At 41.9% G+C, this 17,693-nt stretch overlaps 1 protein-coding gene across 1 annotated transcript in view; it reads right to left on the reverse strand.

The window, feature by feature from the left end:
• The window catches only part of HHAT (hedgehog acyltransferase), a gene marked incomplete at its 3' end in the record, with an annotated part of 33,050 nt that extends 15,488 nt beyond the window's left edge, over positions 1-17,562 (reverse strand). The window contains exons 1-8 of the mRNA XM_057384123.1: positions 17,391-17,562; positions 17,017-17,142; positions 15,609-15,673; positions 14,304-14,417; positions 13,524-13,718; positions 11,985-12,197; positions 9,242-9,413; positions 105-255 (exon numbers count right to left, since the gene is read on the reverse strand). Of these exons, the coding sequence (XP_057240106.1) occupies positions 105-255; positions 9,242-9,413; positions 11,985-12,197; positions 13,524-13,718; positions 14,304-14,417; positions 15,609-15,673; positions 17,017-17,110 (1,004 nt within the window). The remainder of the gene's footprint in view (positions 1-104; positions 256-9,241; positions 9,414-11,984; positions 12,198-13,523; positions 13,719-14,303; positions 14,418-15,608; positions 15,674-17,016; positions 17,143-17,390) is intronic.
• Between the last annotated feature and the right edge of the window lie 131 nt (positions 17,563-17,693).

Genomic DNA, 17,693 nt, shown 5'->3' on the forward strand with positions numbered 1-17,693 from the left:
CAAGGACAGGAAAGCAAACATGTACGTGAGCATGAATACACATGCATGCTCTAYTGACTGCCATGTATCAGTAATAAACTGCCTGAAAAGCAACAATGACTAACCTCCACATTTTAGTGAAACTGTGCATCAAGCTCACACAGCAAGGCAGAGCTGGAGGTTTGAGTCCATCCATTTGAAGGAGGAGAGCAGGAACACCGTACAGAACAAGGTACTTCACATAGAAGAACAGTACTTGACCTAAAGCCAGACCACCTAAAAGAAAAAAAAAAATCATACCTTAAACAAACCCTGAAATATTTTTAAAACCTGTTAATACTGACTACTTCCAAACAGCAATTACTCCAAGAACAAAGGCAAGCAGCACTGCCTCATGGCATACATAACATCTACTTTTGCATGAGCCACAGTGCACAATCACATGCATTTATGACATTAGGCACACATACAAAATGGTATCATCATTCCAATATGAAGACACAAGTTTGCATCAGTAATGCCACCTTCAAAAATCTCTGGACTGTGGGTGTTGACTGGCATGAGAAATACTGACTTATGTGGAGCTAAAAATCAGAATATACCAGTATAAGAAATGAACATTTACCAGAGGAACAGTAAAATTTACATTTGCAAAAAGCCCCAACCAACCACTCTACGCTTGTAGCTCCAGAACAGCCATAAACAGTGATTATCACTGCACCTGATCCTGACAGTCCTACAAGTATCCCATGCTCTGTCAGATTGAGTCCCCAAAAAATATCCCCTACAAAATCCCTTCTGCAAAATCCCTGCAGCCAAGGCACAGAAGGCTGGAATTCCACTTGGCATAATGCTTAAAAAGCATATTTCCATTTTTAAACCCACAGACAAAGGTCTCCCAAAGCTGCTTTAGCTGCCATACTTCCAAAGGATATTTTTGGCAGTGTGTTTACTCACAACCTAACCTCAGGTTATGGCACAAACTGTAGCATCTTACRCAGATTTGATATGAAAATCATACATATTCTCAATATTATTCATACAAGTAACAGCTTTAGAAAGCATTATAAAGGAAGATGATTAATTTTTTTTTTATTTTATTAACATTCTAAATGTTTTCTGTTGAACAAGTAGTATTGACCAGTAAGTAAAAAAACAGAGGACAACACCTTTACAGAAACTGGTGAGGTCACTCTTGAAAGACTCAGCGACTTTGGGGAACTTTTCCATCTGACAATCGACATACGTAAAATCTCACCACACAGAAGGGAAACTAAAATTATATTTCAGTAGAGAAAAAAATATAAAATGCAATTGCTACCTCTCCTYCCATTCCAGGGCTCTGCTTTCACTCAGTTATATTACCTAGCTTGACTGAAGGACTTAAGACATTCAGGCCAACTTTAAAGCCTTCCAGCAGACTTTCCTTGGAGACAAAGTTGTTAATGTGACTGTGGCAGTACAGCTCCATGCAAATTTAAGTAACCTGCCTTTTTTTGAGCAGGGGGAACATCCCTATTGCATTCTGCTGACTAATGAATATACTGTGGATGACAACCAAGGGCTAAGCATTAAAAATTCATTTACTGTATCATAACCTAGAGTGAAATTACTAATGTCAAATGCAAAATTCCTGCTGGCCTACATGTATCCACTATTTTTCTAAGGCACTCCAACATTTTTAGCTTTAATATCATAATCCATGCACATGATAAGAAACAGTTGTGCCATACAAGATAAAAATTGATGTTAGAACAAAATACTGAGACATGAGGCTTATGTTATTTTACTTCAGGGAGGCAGGCATCTAGTATTCAATAACATTTTTCCCCAGAGGAAAACAAACAATCAGAAGCACAATTTGGATACTAGCCAATTAGCTCCACATTAGATTACTGCAAAATCATCTGTACAACCAACTTTCTGCTTTAATTCCCTTCTCATTCAGTGTCTCATTCCTTTTCTGACAAATTTCATTGGAGAGCTGAACACTGACACCCACACAAACCAATTATGAAGATCACAGCTGTCTGTGCACTAGTAAAATTCAAAATCCTTTGACTCTGCTTGATGGAAAGGTATTTAGAAACAGTCTTCCACTCTCCTGAGACCCAAAAAATYAATACATTTGATTTTTAAATACAGTGATGAAAGACTGAGCTCACAGATACAAAGTCGTAATATGCAAGTTATGAAAAAAAAAGGCAATTTCACCACCTCCAGTAACACACATTCAGGTTGCCATTATTGYAAMTAACAGGCAGCCCAGTAGCAYTGGTAYCTTAAACACAGACATCACATCACAKTSACTCCCTGGCACACACGAGCTGCTCTCTGACTGGCAGTTCTAAGACTCACAAGAGCAGCAAGGCAAAGGTCTCCATCAAAAYGCATAGATCAAGTTCTCAGTGGTCTTGAACTTATCCTAACAGTAGGGAACAGTAGGAGAGTTCAGAACACGGGGAAAAGTAAGGGCAAGATTCACAGCCACACAATAGCTGGGCTGCATTGGCAACAGGCACAGGCTTTAAACCTTGCATTCCTGAGATATTCCAGCTGCTTTGCATTTGCTCCATTCTAGCACAAAGCAGCTAGAAGCACACTGCTTCACCTGATTTAAAAACATGAAATKAACAATCAAATTCATTACCAATACCACGTAACTTCTTCTCTAGTGCTTCACATAATAACTCCTCCTCAAACATGAACATTATTTTAAATTGGAAACAAGCTATATCAAATGTTACTGAAACACATCTAAGGGGAAAAAGTACTGCAAAGATTCTATCTTTTCTCCAAAATAAATTAATTCAAAGGACTCAAAGCCAAGGTTTTTTTTTTTTTTAACAGAACATGTTAAGGGATAAAATATGAAGTTAAAGTACCCAATGTTAATCCCATGCATTTTGTAGTGGTTTGAACTTGGCCAGGGCCAAAGCACCCACAACATTCCCTCCCCACACCCACCAGAGAGGCAGAAGGGAGAGCAAAAGCCAAATTAACACTAAAATTCATGGCTTTTAGCTAAGATAACATACTTGAGAGAAAGATACATATATGCTCCTGAAATGGTCAGACAAGCTGAATAACTTAAGTTGCAAAATAGATTTATTACTAAAAAAAAAAAAAATACTAAAAAACTACTGCACCGGGGAGGGGAACAGAGATAAGGAAAAATTTACAAGGAGGAGAACTAAAAATAGACATTTTAAGACACCTGTTATTCTGTCTGGGAACCTGTCTCTCCCAGATCGCCCCTCCCCACCCCTCCATGCTTTCCCATGCACAGGTGGGGCAGGGATGAAAATTTTAACGTAGATCAGACTACTCATTACGGTTATCATCCAGCACCACAGGAGAAGAGATCTTACAGCTCTAAGCTGTGGAAGTTCTTTTCCCAAGAAACAGCCAGTGTATAACTGCTGATGGCATGAGATTCTTTTTCTGTGCCCTCCTTTCGTGGGAGAAAGGAGAACAGGCCTCCAAGGCTGGCTGCTTCATTCTGAGGGCAAGGCCACTCTCTCAAATCTCCTGAYAGAACACAGCTTCTTTTGAGCGTCAACTCGCTTCAGACGTGAGGGTGGTCCAAGCCCCTTCCCCTTTTTTGGCTTATGATCAGTGCAGTCCTCAAAGGCCAGGTTTTTTTATCTCGGGTGCAGGGCCTTTCTTTTCTACATGAGTCTCCCATAGAAGAAATAGTCCTTTTGAGAACAGCTTGTCTTCTCCATGTCGAGCACCACAGCAACAGCACCTGTCTTCTTACTGTGATCTTGGGTGTCCATTTTTTCTTACATCCCATCCTCCTCTGTCCTCCCCCAGTGCAGGGATGATACTAACACTAACAGGGATGATAATACTAAATGGCAGCCGCGCTCTATCTTGTTTTGAATTCTTCTTAAGTACAAGACCATACATCATCACAGAGGTGTAACCAACCTGTGCAATTGGCCAGGACTGGCCAGCAGCCTGTCCATCAACCTCAGAGCCACAATGGAATGGCTCTGAAACACAGGGGGCAGGACTCTTTTTGCTGGMGGAGAAGGAGAAAGCTTCTAGAACTTTGTCACAGGAGCCATCTTTGTGGTTTCTTGGTCCCATCCCCCACCACCAAAAAAACTAACCAAGTAAAACCAGAACACATTCAACAGTCAAGATGTTTCAAGTCCCAGACTAAAACAATTACTTTTATAGAAGCTTTTATATCATCTTCCAATCCTTAAAAAATTCTAAGCTTTTCTATGCTTTAAAATGTATTTATAGACCKTCAAATATTTTCCTTAACCTTACTTCAAAACTGCATTTCCTAAGTTTCATAGAGTTTTGTTTCACATATAATTACAAATTAGAACATTCACAAGATTGAATTTGTTTTAGTTTACATATTCTCAAAACTCTGCCTGGTATTTTTTAACAGAAATTAATGTATTGAATATTTCCATTAGCAAGCAACAAAACATTTGTATCCAGGAACTGCAAACTACACTTGGCATTTTTCCGTCCTTAAGCCATCACCAAAAGTCATGGTCAACTGTAACTTAGAAGGCAGTTTTATTATGAGCACAACATCACAATTTCACCCTTTTTGCAGCTACACTAACCCTATGGCATTAACAATTGCAGATGCTTGTTTCTGTCAAGTACCAGGACAGGTTCCACTAGAAAACAGAGATAAATATGCAGTCACATTTCAGAAGGATGATTCACACATGGCAGATRTCTAACAACAGCTCAGAATTAGGGGCCATATCATCAATTTCAAAATATCCCATGCTTCCAGCAACACACAAGAAGCAAGAAACATCCTTATGTAGATGGAGTAGTGGCAGTAAAGTGTTTGTCCTGGAGGCTAAGTGCTTGTTTTTACACAAAGCTGAATGGACTTAAAGGTTCCAAAGTGAAATTACTTTAATAAGACTAACACAGCTGYCAAGGGACTCTCAGTCAAGGTATAGACTGGTCTTCCAGGTTAAAGGAAACCAGAATGCTTTTCAAGCATGCACATGCTTTAAAGACACCTACCACAAATATTCCCAAGGACTTTGAGAAACCTGGTCTAATGGAAGGAACACCCATGAAAAACRGGTTGGAATTAGATGATCTTTAAGGTCTTTTGCAACCCAAACCATTTTAGGAAAACATCTACTGGAAGCATTATGTTTAATAGTAATTATTTGCACAAAGAACCTCTCTAAATAAACCAAGAGTGACCACATTGCATTGTTTTTTACTGGGATAAAGTTACTTTTCATCCCAGGGAACAACTTAATATTTTAGAGAAAAGAAAATCATCTAAATTTTCTGATTCATGTTCATATTTCCAGTTTTCAAAASAGATCTCAAGATGCCAAATATATTATCAGTTTCTCCTTATCATTATCTTGCAGGATGGAAAAAAATCTCAGACTCCTTTTACCTGATTTCAATAGCAAAAYACTGCATGCTTCTGCAAATGAACTCAGAAATCCATTTCCTATCTATGKGTTTATCAGAAAAAACTGCAAACACATCAGAGCCATCACCCTACATCCAATTTACACAGACTACTCTTTAGGTCTCACTGTCAAAGAAGAACGTACATAACATTTCCTCTTCTAAAAAATTAAAACATAGGATCAGCAACTACAGAACCACGTGGCTCCCCCTTTGAACAGATAATACTCTAGAGTGACTTACATGCCACTCATATGAAACTATCCATCTGACGTAGTAGAGCCTAGCCAATAATTAAAAGATATCCAATTGACACTACCTTGTGCATGCTTCACTAGAACARAAAGACAGCACATGGTTAGGACCGATACATTAAATTCATAGACAAATATTGGATGACATTGTGTGTACATCTCAGGTGTATGTCAGTATATCACACACAAAGCACAGACAGATCCCTGGTAAAATACTTTTTTTCACTCAGCTGCAGAAGCTGGAAGAGCAYTGAAAAGGATCATCATCTATCTGTCCTTTATTAATTTATTTTCTCATCTTTCATTATGTACCATATCAAAACATTACCCAGTACAACAGATGAACCTCTGATCTGGCACAGTGTAGGTRTTTTTCTGGTATGCTGCAGTTTGCCAGGATACTGGATTACTGGAATTCATACTAGCTCTTGGTGCCTGCAAACCTACATTTTGCAGTGTAAAATGTAAAGGCAGCAAATTATTCCCAATTAACATTAAAAATGGAACTACCATGRTTTCCATTAACATGGAATATGGGTCTTCCTGCTGTGTCATTAATTCTGAAAGCACCCTATTCTTTCAGACAATCTGACTGATGCTACCAGAATGAGATGCAGCTATGCCAACTCAAACTATGGAATTGCCATAAACACTGCATTTGATAGTCATCATTAAAACAAGTACAAATGCCCTGATATTGCTCAATATGTCAATAGCTAACTATATAGAGACACAAACATTTGTGAACATAGACAATGTAAACACAGACACAATGATTTGTGAATTCTGGAAAATGCTCACATCTTCCAAACAATGGCTTCCTGGGACCAATAAAWAACAGTTCTGTGGTTGCACAGCTGACATCTTTAAATTAATTCTGTGTTCAGACATTAACATTTCTCCCAAAAACTGAAGGGCCACACATACATAGCAAACAAGCATAGAGACAGACACAGTCCCATCATATTCCTCATTCTGTTCTGGATGTGATACCTAATATTTGGTTACTGAAAAGCTGTATTGTACCACTTGGTATGTTGCTGCTTCATTTGCCTCTGATTCCATCTACACAAGAGAAAATACTTTCTCTTACTGCTGGGTAACATTCTTCAAAGTACTATTCCTTTCATTTTATACCTGCGTGCTCTTAGCAATATTGGTTTAGGTCACTTTAGCATTTCTGCTTTACATGGCCATGATTGACACTGTTACATACTAGCCCTTTTAMATAAGCATTGTAACTGTAAGGGTTTAGTTTGGGGTTTATTTTTTTTTTATTTCTTTGTTGTCCCACTTTACAGGAACACCACACAGAGCTGTAGAACACACTGAAAATTCACATTCGTGAGTGAGGAGTAGACTGACATTTTGCTCTCAGCACCTAAGGACAATGTCACAGCAGTGTTGTCTTTACCTGCACTGCTGGTATTTACTGCCCATTATTCAAGTTATCCTAGAAAAAAAAATGGAGTAGCAGATACAAGCTCTCTAATTAGAGGTGACTGCAGAACAGCCTCATAGCCCTTCCCTTAAGTTTACCARGATACCAGGGCAGCCAGGCATCACAGTGTAAAGAGATGTCTCATGCTGTTTTCAAGTTGCTGTAGTTAAACAGGAAGCCCAAAATGAACAAACCCCATCAGGGCAGAAAGGCTTACATACCATGAATAATCCTCCTGTGTCACCAGCAAGCTGCTTACTTGGTTTCAASACTCAGCTATCTGATGAAACTAGTTCCAATTACACAACATGCAAAGCAACAGAGGGGAGTGTTTGGCTCTGTACAGGAATTGGTGTAGAAGCATGGTAAGATCTGTAAGATCTGTAAGTCCAGTAAGACTTAATAGTAACTTATTGCCAGTACCTATACACATATATTGGTGGCTCCCTAAGCAAGTCACAAGAGTGGTCTATCACCGATTCGAGTCTAAGGAGACCCATATAATAATTGTGACAAAACCTGCAGAAAAAACATTAAGTGATCAACTTCTAGCTCAAAATCTCATTTCTGGTGTATTTTAAACACCTGCCTTCATTGCTACAAAAACAAAGCTCAGTCAGACTAGAATTAAATTTTGAGTACATCTTTTCTAAAGGCAKGGTCTTCACAGGCAACTGCTTAAAATACAATCATTTCACTTGAAATCAGTCATCTTTACAGTCCAAACTTGCTCTAACACTGGCTTTCAYCTCCTGAGGCTTTGAGGCATTTTCACCATTTCTAACCCTCTGCTCAAAATGCATTTTAATTCTTAGAATAACACACTTTATTTCATCAMATAAATATACACACAACTTAGCCATTGTCTATAAAGTAATTCTCTCACCATCCTATAAAATCAACACTTGTAGTCTTGAAGGGAGGGAGGAATCCACCAGTAGCACCACAACTGGAATATTTCATCCCTAATTCTGTAGCCTTCCGGGCATTATCAAGTGGCCAGTGTTTTGGTACACACAAAAGCACCAGGAGCTAATAGATTTTACTCATCAATGAATTGACGTTTAGAACAGAAAACAAAAACTCAGAATCCCCTTTCTAAACAGTGACTGAGTGAGGATTAGAACAAACCGCYGAGGTAAACCTCTCCCTTTCTTGCTCTCCACCTGCCCTACCCTTTTTTAGATATATTAATTATATACTACAACACGTATCAAGTGTGTATGCACACAGGGCTATACAGYGAGTGCACACATTGCCCTCTGCTGACCAATGCAGTGTCCTCCAACACAAATACATTGGGGTGACAGAGGTGAGCTTCAGTGAGCACTGGCCAGGACTGTACCAGTGTGTGTGTATTGATCCCTGGTCTAAGAGACACCTCCTGCAAGTCAGGAATCACCAAGGCGTTTTCATAACCCAGTTTTAAGGTCTGGGGTTTCTTTGCTTTTATTCCTCCTACCAGGTGATACAGCTGGGAAGTGGRGGCAGGAATCAGATCAACCACATATGCCTGTTGCTTACATACCACCACCTAAAGCTCTTGCTTATTGATGCTGCCATTTGTCAGCAATCCTTTTCCTCACAGCTGGGCATTTTAATGAAATACCAGGGTCCTGGGGACAAGGYAGAAGTGGGGGAAGCCAAGCAGGAGCACATAACTAAGAAGCACTGACTACTACTTYCAGGTCATCTTATTTGCAAGTCCTTCCCTCTACTATTTCCACAAGTTCTGTACTTTTACCTTTCAATGTGAATATGAACTAGAAACATCAAACAAAAGGAGATCAAAAATAATTCTCAACATCTCCCTTCCTCCATCCCCACACTAGATAAACTYCTTTAAGTGTCCACTTCTATAACTTGAGGGGCAGAAACATTTTAGATATTTAAAGAGATACTCTAGCCTGGAAAAAGTAGAAAATATGTTTTTAATTTAGGAAGCAACTCGGTAAGTTCAACTAAGCTTATGGAGAATCTGAATGTTATATTAAGAGTCTGCAGACCACTCTTATGATACTGGCTGCCTTTAATGTGCTACATTTAAGTACCTACAAATAAACTTAAAAGAGGTGCAGACTTGGGTTCTTGAAGTGGGGGGAAGAAGAAAGATTTCTGCTATTGCTTCTGTACTCACCCAAGGCCCAGTAAGACGCAGATTCCAAAGGCAGAGCACTACTGTAGAGAGCATGGATGTACATGAGGTGAATCATCAGCTCAGCCAGGCACCACCAAAAGAAAATACGAACGATGCCCACAATTAAGATGCTGAGATTGGTCTTCAAATTGAAAGCTTCTTGTCTCCTCATCTAAAGAAGAAATTAAAAGATTACCAGGCACAAAACTCATTCATCCTGAGAATTTTTGACTACACCATTTGGAGTTTCCTGACACACTCTCAAGGGAGACTGGTCTCTCCACTCTCAACCTCAGTAAACAGAAGAAACCAACAATAAGCCAAATGTCAATACACATTGCACTAAACTTGTTGTAAAACAGGGCAAGTGTTGTTAACCTGAACAGAGTTCAGACACAAGACTTTCTGTAACTTGACTTCGGGAAATAATCTAAAAAGATTGAAGAAACTACAGCTATGAAGGAGGTTTTCCAAGCAGCAGCCCTTCCAAACACAGGAATAAAGACTGCTTACTCAAAATACCTCCAACTTCTACCAAGTGCAGAGAATTGATGACTTGAAGATAGTTCTTAGTTTTTCTCCCACAGCATTGCCAAACTCAGCAAGACTTACATGAGGTGCTGACCAAATGGAAGTGCAACTTAAATACCAGATAAGGCAAAGTTTGTGGTTGACAGGCTTCTCAAGATGCTCCAAACTCTTATACTGCTAACTACAGTAAATACATTGCCATATTATTATTGCACCATCTTTCTGCAATAAAAGATAATAGAATCAAAAAATAGAAACATAGGAATGCCTAAAAATTCAGTCACACATTGCACATCTATTATTGTGTGCAGCATTTCCTTCTCCAGTCTTTAACGGGCCACCAAAAATGCAAATACAAGGAAAGTAATCAACACATCTGCACARGTCCTCAATCGCAAGCACAGTACAGCTAACATGCACACTCATTTGGAGGATTCCTTTGTATCAGCTAGATGAAAGTTTAGAGACTACCATTTTATCACAGGAATTTGCACAACAGGCCTTCAAACCCATGTCTAGAATTGTTATGCCTTGTTTTAACCCAAAAATTCAAAAAGGCTACAGAGCGTCAGTGTCTCATTTTGGCCTGGCAGTGGATGCCAGAACTGGCATTATACTCTGGGCCATACAACAGTTTCATTGTCTCCAGCTGCAAAATTTCTGCTACACAATGTGCTCAGTAGGAGCCCTCATTCCAGCCTCAGCTTCAGTYAAGGGGTTCTGAGAGTGGTGCCTTCCAATAGTATCAATAAAGACTCTCTTCATGTCCTGCATTTTCAATCAACTGCTGGGTACTGCGACCTTTGAAACCCTTTTCTGACCTCACCTGCCAAGGGAATATCCTCTGCTCAGGTAAGAGCTCTGTTGCCCTTCAGCAAACACCAACAAGAAACATTAAGGTTGTTCAGTTTGCTCCATCTTCTTTATGGCTTTAACCAAACATGTCTGTTGTCACCTACTTAAGTGAGAACCTTCTGCAAATACATTTCATTCTCAATAATATTTTTTCTTCCAACACCAAGAATGTATGTGCTCTTTGCATAGGTCTTTGCTGAGCCACATCAGGTGAGCTAAGCTTCAAAGTAAGCCCCCTCAATTTTTCCTACCAGCTATTCCCAAGCTGCTTTCAGCTTAGAGTCTCATAGGTCTTCCGAAACAGTCCTAGGAAAGACAGTACAACTGTCCCTCTCCTAAGTGTACAAGGATTTAGGTGGAAGTTAACACTTCAGTAGCTACAAAAAATAATTAGTACAAAGCATTACCTTAGTTTTTCTGCAACTCCATGCAGACTTTTCCCACAATACCCACCCAGAATAACAACATTCCAYCTTGCATCTTCCAAAGTAAGTGAAAACAATAGAGCATAGGACTTGTCACTCAAGGGTCCATTAGAATCTAGTTGCACTTTCATAAAGCCCAGTATTTGCTTTAGCTTCAACAGAAAATTCCCAAATATAAACAGAAGCAAGCAATCCCTAGGCTTCTATACAGAAACTGAAAAAGCAGTTTTATGGTTTGAAATGTTCACTGTCCATTTTGACACCGTAATTTTAGCTATAGACATAATAGGTTGTGATACCACTTCTTACTTAAAAGTGTGCAAGAAAATATGGAAAACAATAAAAGATGAAAACGTGGACTTTTCCCACTGTGTAAAAAGCAGGTTGAAAATAAGCCTGTAAGAGACTGAGAAAAGCATCCTACTATTGRCAGGTCTTACACATTAAACAAGCTGCTCAATTGAAGCAAAGTGCTCCTAGTAAGTCATTAGCTGTTTTCACATCAACCTGAGGAGAAACTGGAGTTTTCAGGAATTCCCAAAACTATCAGAAAGCTGATAGTTTTCTGTAACTCTGAAATCTGTTTCAGAGTTAATAGCAAGCTTATGTTGAAAACATTACTTTATTCCACCTGATGAAGAAGAAAACAAAAATCCAGTCCAGCAGCTGCATGTTAAAATTATGAACACTCTCCAAATGTCACAAAGCATGTCCCTGGCTCCCTGGTTGAAGGGAGCAATGTGATGTCAGGCAAGAACATCCTGTGAAGTACAAGAACTTGGGGAGACAGGTTTGTCTTAAAAGCTGATATCCAGGACACTGCAAAGTGCCTAATGATACACTCAAAATTGTCACATTCCTACAGATTATTTGATGATTTTTATAATTATGTGGAAGTCAGCTTTAGACATCCAAATAACCACCACTGTTACCTGCTCACTGAACTCATCAAAATTCACAAGGGGCCCATTGTGAAATGTAGGATAATAAAACACATATGCCAGCATCCAGGGGAATGAGAGGGATGACTTCTGGGGYGCTGCATGCCAGCAGTACTCCAAGCTGAAGCTAGTACAGAAGAGGCAGCGGACAGACACAGTGAAGAGCAGCAGATAATACTCATTTTCAGTATCATACCACTTTCTCTGCAAGACAAAACAAAGCCAGATCATGATGGTGCAAGGCTGTATTTTCTCTACGGCAAGACAGCAATGGCTACTCAGATCCTAACTTTTGGGGTCAGCAGCAGCAGGAAGAARCTAAAGCCAACAGCAGCTGGAATGAGTATCTGAAGCGAGTAGTACTAAACACAGTAACAACAACATTGGCTTTTGGAGAAAGGACCTCCAGYCAGCATAAAGAGACAACACCTTGATTCCAGAAACATGTTAGGCTGCAGAGAACTAGGACTGCAGGAGAGCTYTTCTCACAAAAATGAAACATTATCTACCTCTGATTTAGTCCAGTAATACAATATTCAGACCAGCTGGCAACACAATTCATAGCCRAGGGACTGCTAGAGCTGAAGCCAGATCTGAAGAGAATCAGTCACTCCTGAGAAAGCTTAAGGTGGAAAAAATGGTACTGAGCCTTTATTGTCTGTTTGACACTTGGTATCACACTTGCTGCCAACTACAAACACCTATCATCACATAAAAACTTGAAAACACCASAAAATGTAGTTTGGCTGACTACAGTGGGCCCTTTCTCCTCAGAGCAAGGCACAAAACTGACCACACCACATGAAGAGACTCTACATACTCATTCCCCCTCCCCCTAAACATGAGGCCAACAAGCCTTATAACAAATGCACAGTTTTTCCCTTAGTCCAGTGAAACACAACAGGGTTGCGTTTATCAACTGAAGAAGTTTTTCCCAATCTGTATTACCCAGAAAGAGTCACTAGGCAAAGAGCAAAACTGAGCTCATTTACAACTGATTGATGCAAGTAACTCATTTGGTACTAATCAAACAGTCAGAGAAAGTCTCTCTCCCTGCAGAAGTCACAATCACCAATAAGTAGAGGCAGACTTAACTGAGTAACTCCTGGATACAAATCCAAAWCTCAGCGGCTAAAATTGGTATGATTGGAGCTACAATGAAATGTGTTTAATAGAGCACCAGTGAAGTATTACTACACTCCAGCACTACTGAATACCACTTAACATTAATAGACATACATTTATTCCAATGCACTGGGATAGACATACAGATACATAGACATAATAGATACATTTATCCCAATGCACCTTTATCCTGGCCACCATGATAAAGAAATATGACTCTTGTAACTGAGGAGCTCCAGTATGAGTCACTGCAGCGCTAAAGATTAAGATTTTTCAAACCAACCCAGCTGGTTTATATCAGTTTATRTCAACTGAAGGGACAGTATGCTGCCATAAAGATAGATGCCCTTCCAGACAACCACCACCATAATTAATTTGATGCTTACTTAGTCCTTCTCACCTTACCTTGGTTTCTTCCACAGCTGGTATGCGCAAAGTGGACAGCAGGATAAGGGAGCACAACCATGTCAGGAGTGACAGYTGAAACTGAGCCACAGCAAAGGAAATAGCTGCATGTAACAAAATGACAGCAAAGCCCTTGATTCCCAGTAACAACCAGCAGGCAGCCATTCCATAAACCATCAAGCACCATGGTTTATACTGCCAAAAAAGAAAAATTAACAAYTTTTAGTTTCATTATTTCTAAAGAAAAAAAGGCACTCAATACYTGTGCTGCCTATATAGGTTCTGCAGTAGAGACAAATACAGTCAACAAGGTTAGGAACACACATGGAAACCCAACTGCATCCCTAATGGTGAAAGGGAAGGTGTTTCTGTAGTAGCAYCATGTGAAAATCAAAGCCTCTGGAATTTGAGGAAGAACATAACTGCTTCCTTTCCTTCCCCGAACTGGCAGGTGGGACACCACACACAAATCATTTCCCACAATCATGCAACCATTTAGCAATCATGCCAAAACTCAAGCAGCCATCATGTCACACACTTTCCTCAAAAAGGAATAACTGCACCCTTCTTAGGTGTAGAAGTCAAACAAGCTGTTTAATGGCTTGTTTGAAGAGGCTCTTACAGGCTGGAGGCTGAAGTCTCCAAACATTAAGGCAACCAACCGCCACACACAATTCACAACACAGAATGGGATTTACTGCATTCAGTGGCCTCACTGGAAAGCCTTCCATGTCCACAGTAAACAAACCCCTCCTTGCTGTGAAGAAAATCCCTATATACCTTCTCCACGAAAAGCCTGGACATCTGTGATACCAGCAAGTGACCAGCCAGAAGCCACAGTATACGTTCCCTTCCCCATTCAATCCAGTAGCTCCACTCAAAGTCCATGGGGTCCTGTAGCATGAAAGGAACTGGTCACTATGTGCATCTGGCCAAAGGGACAAGGGAATACCTCTGTAATATGCCATCTGTATGTTACCCAACAGAACTYCTACATCTGCAGAACATCATTTTAGCAATCTAGTTGGATCACTTACAGCAGTGAACACAGACAGCATCATTTTCAACTCCAGTGGGGCAAAGTTCAGATAAATAGAACTTTAGATAGTGGTGTGTCTCCTGAGCCTCACACTGGTGCTGATGGTGAGCAAGCACCACTTCTGAGGGATTTGGAGAGCAACTCTGCTCTCCCTTGGAAAACAAGGAACTTCAGTGGAAAGGTGCTTTGCTGGAAAAGTTTAACTTCCCATTTCTAYAAAACTTACGTGCAACCAGATGGAGTTAGGTCAGCTGGAGTTATCTGTGGCATGAGATTTTCATCTAAATTAGGTAAGAGGGATCAACTCATGTCCCATACAGAGCATCATTAAAAGTTCATCTCAAAACAGTCTTACAGCTTCTTTCTAGAAAGCACATATCAAAGGTCTGTTAGCAGCAGTGATGGCACACCTAAACACCAAAGCACTTCCACAGACATTCCCGGTTTTGTATAAGTAACCCTCAGTATTAGTTGCATTATTTGCTTTTGACTTCATACCCTTTTGAGGAAATGCAAGCAAGTGGGGTGGAGATGTGTTTGGTTTTTGGTTTGGGGTAGAGGACTACCAGTTTTCTTACTTTTTTTTAACTACCGATTTTGTTTCTTTAAGATGTTACACCTCAAAAATCTGTTCTCCTCTATGCTGTACTACAGGCCAACCAAGASAAAAGCATATTCATTGACATTAAGCACTATCCAAATCACCCAGTGACAAGAAAAAGGAGGGAAAGGCTGCAGGAAGTGTCAAGGTTGATTAAGGCTTTAAGGCCAAACAGTAAAATAGAGGGTTATTAACTGATGTAGCAAAGGATACACACGTAAGCCAGGGATCATGAAAAGGAACAAAACTTTGATTATGATTCTTAGATGAAGAGACACCCTGRCAATCTCTCTTCCTCATCAGAAATATTAGACTAAAATTAACTATGAATATCTAACTGTTGCTACAACTTCTGAAACTAAATCAGAAGCTTGGATGCATAGAGGGCATGGAGGCACAATGTTCACACTGTTGACCCAAAGTGAGATGCTGCTACCCCTCCTACCTTTTTTAGCCCCCAAAAGAGGGTCCCTGGGTCCAGCTCAAACCTGTCCATCGCAGCTTCATACTCTGCAGGGAAGAACAAAACTTTGATAGGGACACAGCAGCCAGAGCAGGACGAGTCAGGGATAAGTTCTCTGCTGCTCAAGAGCAACATATTCCCATGCTGGAATCAGTAAGGATACCCACATCCAGAGAAGKGAGGTCACTACATGACTGCTCACTAGGCAAGGGACCCAACCATGCCACAGCTCTGCCCCAAAGCCATGGCAAAACARTTCTCCAGAACCTGTGCTTTGATTCCCACTTGCAACAGGGACAGTAGCAGTGACCTGCCTTTTACCATACAAGACCTCACTCGCCTTTTTTCAGAACTGCCTGGTTTCTCCCACCAGAGCAGAAGGGGGAAACAGACTCGAGAGCTGCCAGTACAGCCAAAACAGGGGAAAGCTTATCAGTGAAGCTGCCTCCAGAGCCCTTTGCCACCTCTGCCAAAGACTTGCTATATGCATGGGTGCACATGTACCAAGTTACACAGCACTTCTGCTGCTGCTCTGCAAATGCCTTTCTGGCAGTCCTGTTTTTCCCTTGAGTGCTTTCAAGAGCCAGGTAGAGTATATTGTAGAACCTTGCTGATTAAAGCCCAACAAAATGCAATATATATTTCGTTACTTAGCCTCTCTAGCTATTTATACTCTTATAATACCGCTTTTATTTCCATTAAAATACCAATGTCCTATAACACAGCTTCTTTTGACCTATAAATCATGCTTCATTTGCTTAAAATCCCACCCTTGTTCTGCACGACATAGCTCCACAKCTCCAAACTAAGCCACCACAGCAGCTACCAAGAGATTATAGGAGGCAGAGGGAGGTRATTGGAAACAAACTGACTACAAGGCTGAACAGACAACTCAACCATTGCTCTGAGCCCCAGATTCAGCACTGGAGCCCCAGGCAGGGAGCACCCACCTGTCCTAGGGCCTCTCCAGACCCTGGCAAATACCATTAGAAGGCACAGCTACTTCTGAACTACCCACCTACAAGGGRCTGCAATGACTACCCTGGAAAAACAAGACAATTCAAACCCAGCTTTCCTGAAATTTCTCTATTTGAGTAGCTGAGCGTCAGAGGTCTCACTCATCTTTTTTCTGACAACCACATCCCAGGACACCATTACCATGGGCCTTCCTAGCACTCAAAGGCAAAAAAGGTCTGGRACAAAGCTCCATTCCCAGTGGCACCCGCATGCTGCTTCCTCGCGTAGGGCGGGTTGGCAGCTGGGAAGAACACGGGGGCTTCTCGCAGAAAAACAAGAAACCAACCCAGAGACAAGAACTCACACCGAGCAGTCTGACCAGCCACGGGCGGGAAGCTGTGCCCAAGAGAGCACGCCCACATCCCACACTTACTTCGGGATACTTGGTGCGCTTCGTAGAAAGCGTAGACGTGGGAGCCCACGGTGAGGAGCCCGTAGAGCCACAGCTCCCAGGCCGGCAGCAGCATTGGCACGGGAGCTGCTCCCGCCGGCGGCCTCCCTGCGGGGAAACAGAGGAATGGAGCGCGCTACCGGGCTCGGAGGCGGCCGCGCTCCGCCGGCAGCTGCCGGTAGGGAAGGCGAGCTCTGCCCGGCCGTGCCGGCTGTAGAGGCCCCGGCTCCAAGGGCTCAGAGCGCGGCTGGCGGGACCCTCGAGAGAAAACCAGGGCCGGGGCCGGATCCCAGCGGCTCTCGCCGACCAGAGGCCRAAGGGAGGGAAAGGGAGGGGAGACGCTGCTGCCCCCTTACCTRAGGAGAGCTGTGCCGCGGGGAGAGGAAAGAGCGGCTGCCCCGGTCTCGGGCGGGCCGACCGGAGGCTCCAACCCCGCAGGCGAGTGGGTGGCCCCACGCCGGGCCGCTCCCGCCACTCCGTGGCACAGGCGGCTCCACGCCCGATCCCGGCCGGACACTTAAGGGCGGGGGCTGCCGCGCGGAGGAGGGACCACACCGGGAGAGGGGCGGAGCTCCCGGCCCTGCGCGCCCGCGGCAACAAACGCTGGGCGGCGCTGCAGCCCGTCCGCTACGGGCCGTGCACACAGCTAAGGGGTGTGC

Source organism: Malurus melanocephalus, unplaced genomic scaffold (assembly GCF_030028575.1).
Source record: "Malurus melanocephalus ecotype Western Australia unplaced genomic scaffold, MMel_1.1 scaffold_687, whole genome shotgun sequence".
Taxonomy (NCBI): Eukaryota; Metazoa; Chordata; class Aves; order Passeriformes; family Maluridae; genus Malurus; species Malurus melanocephalus.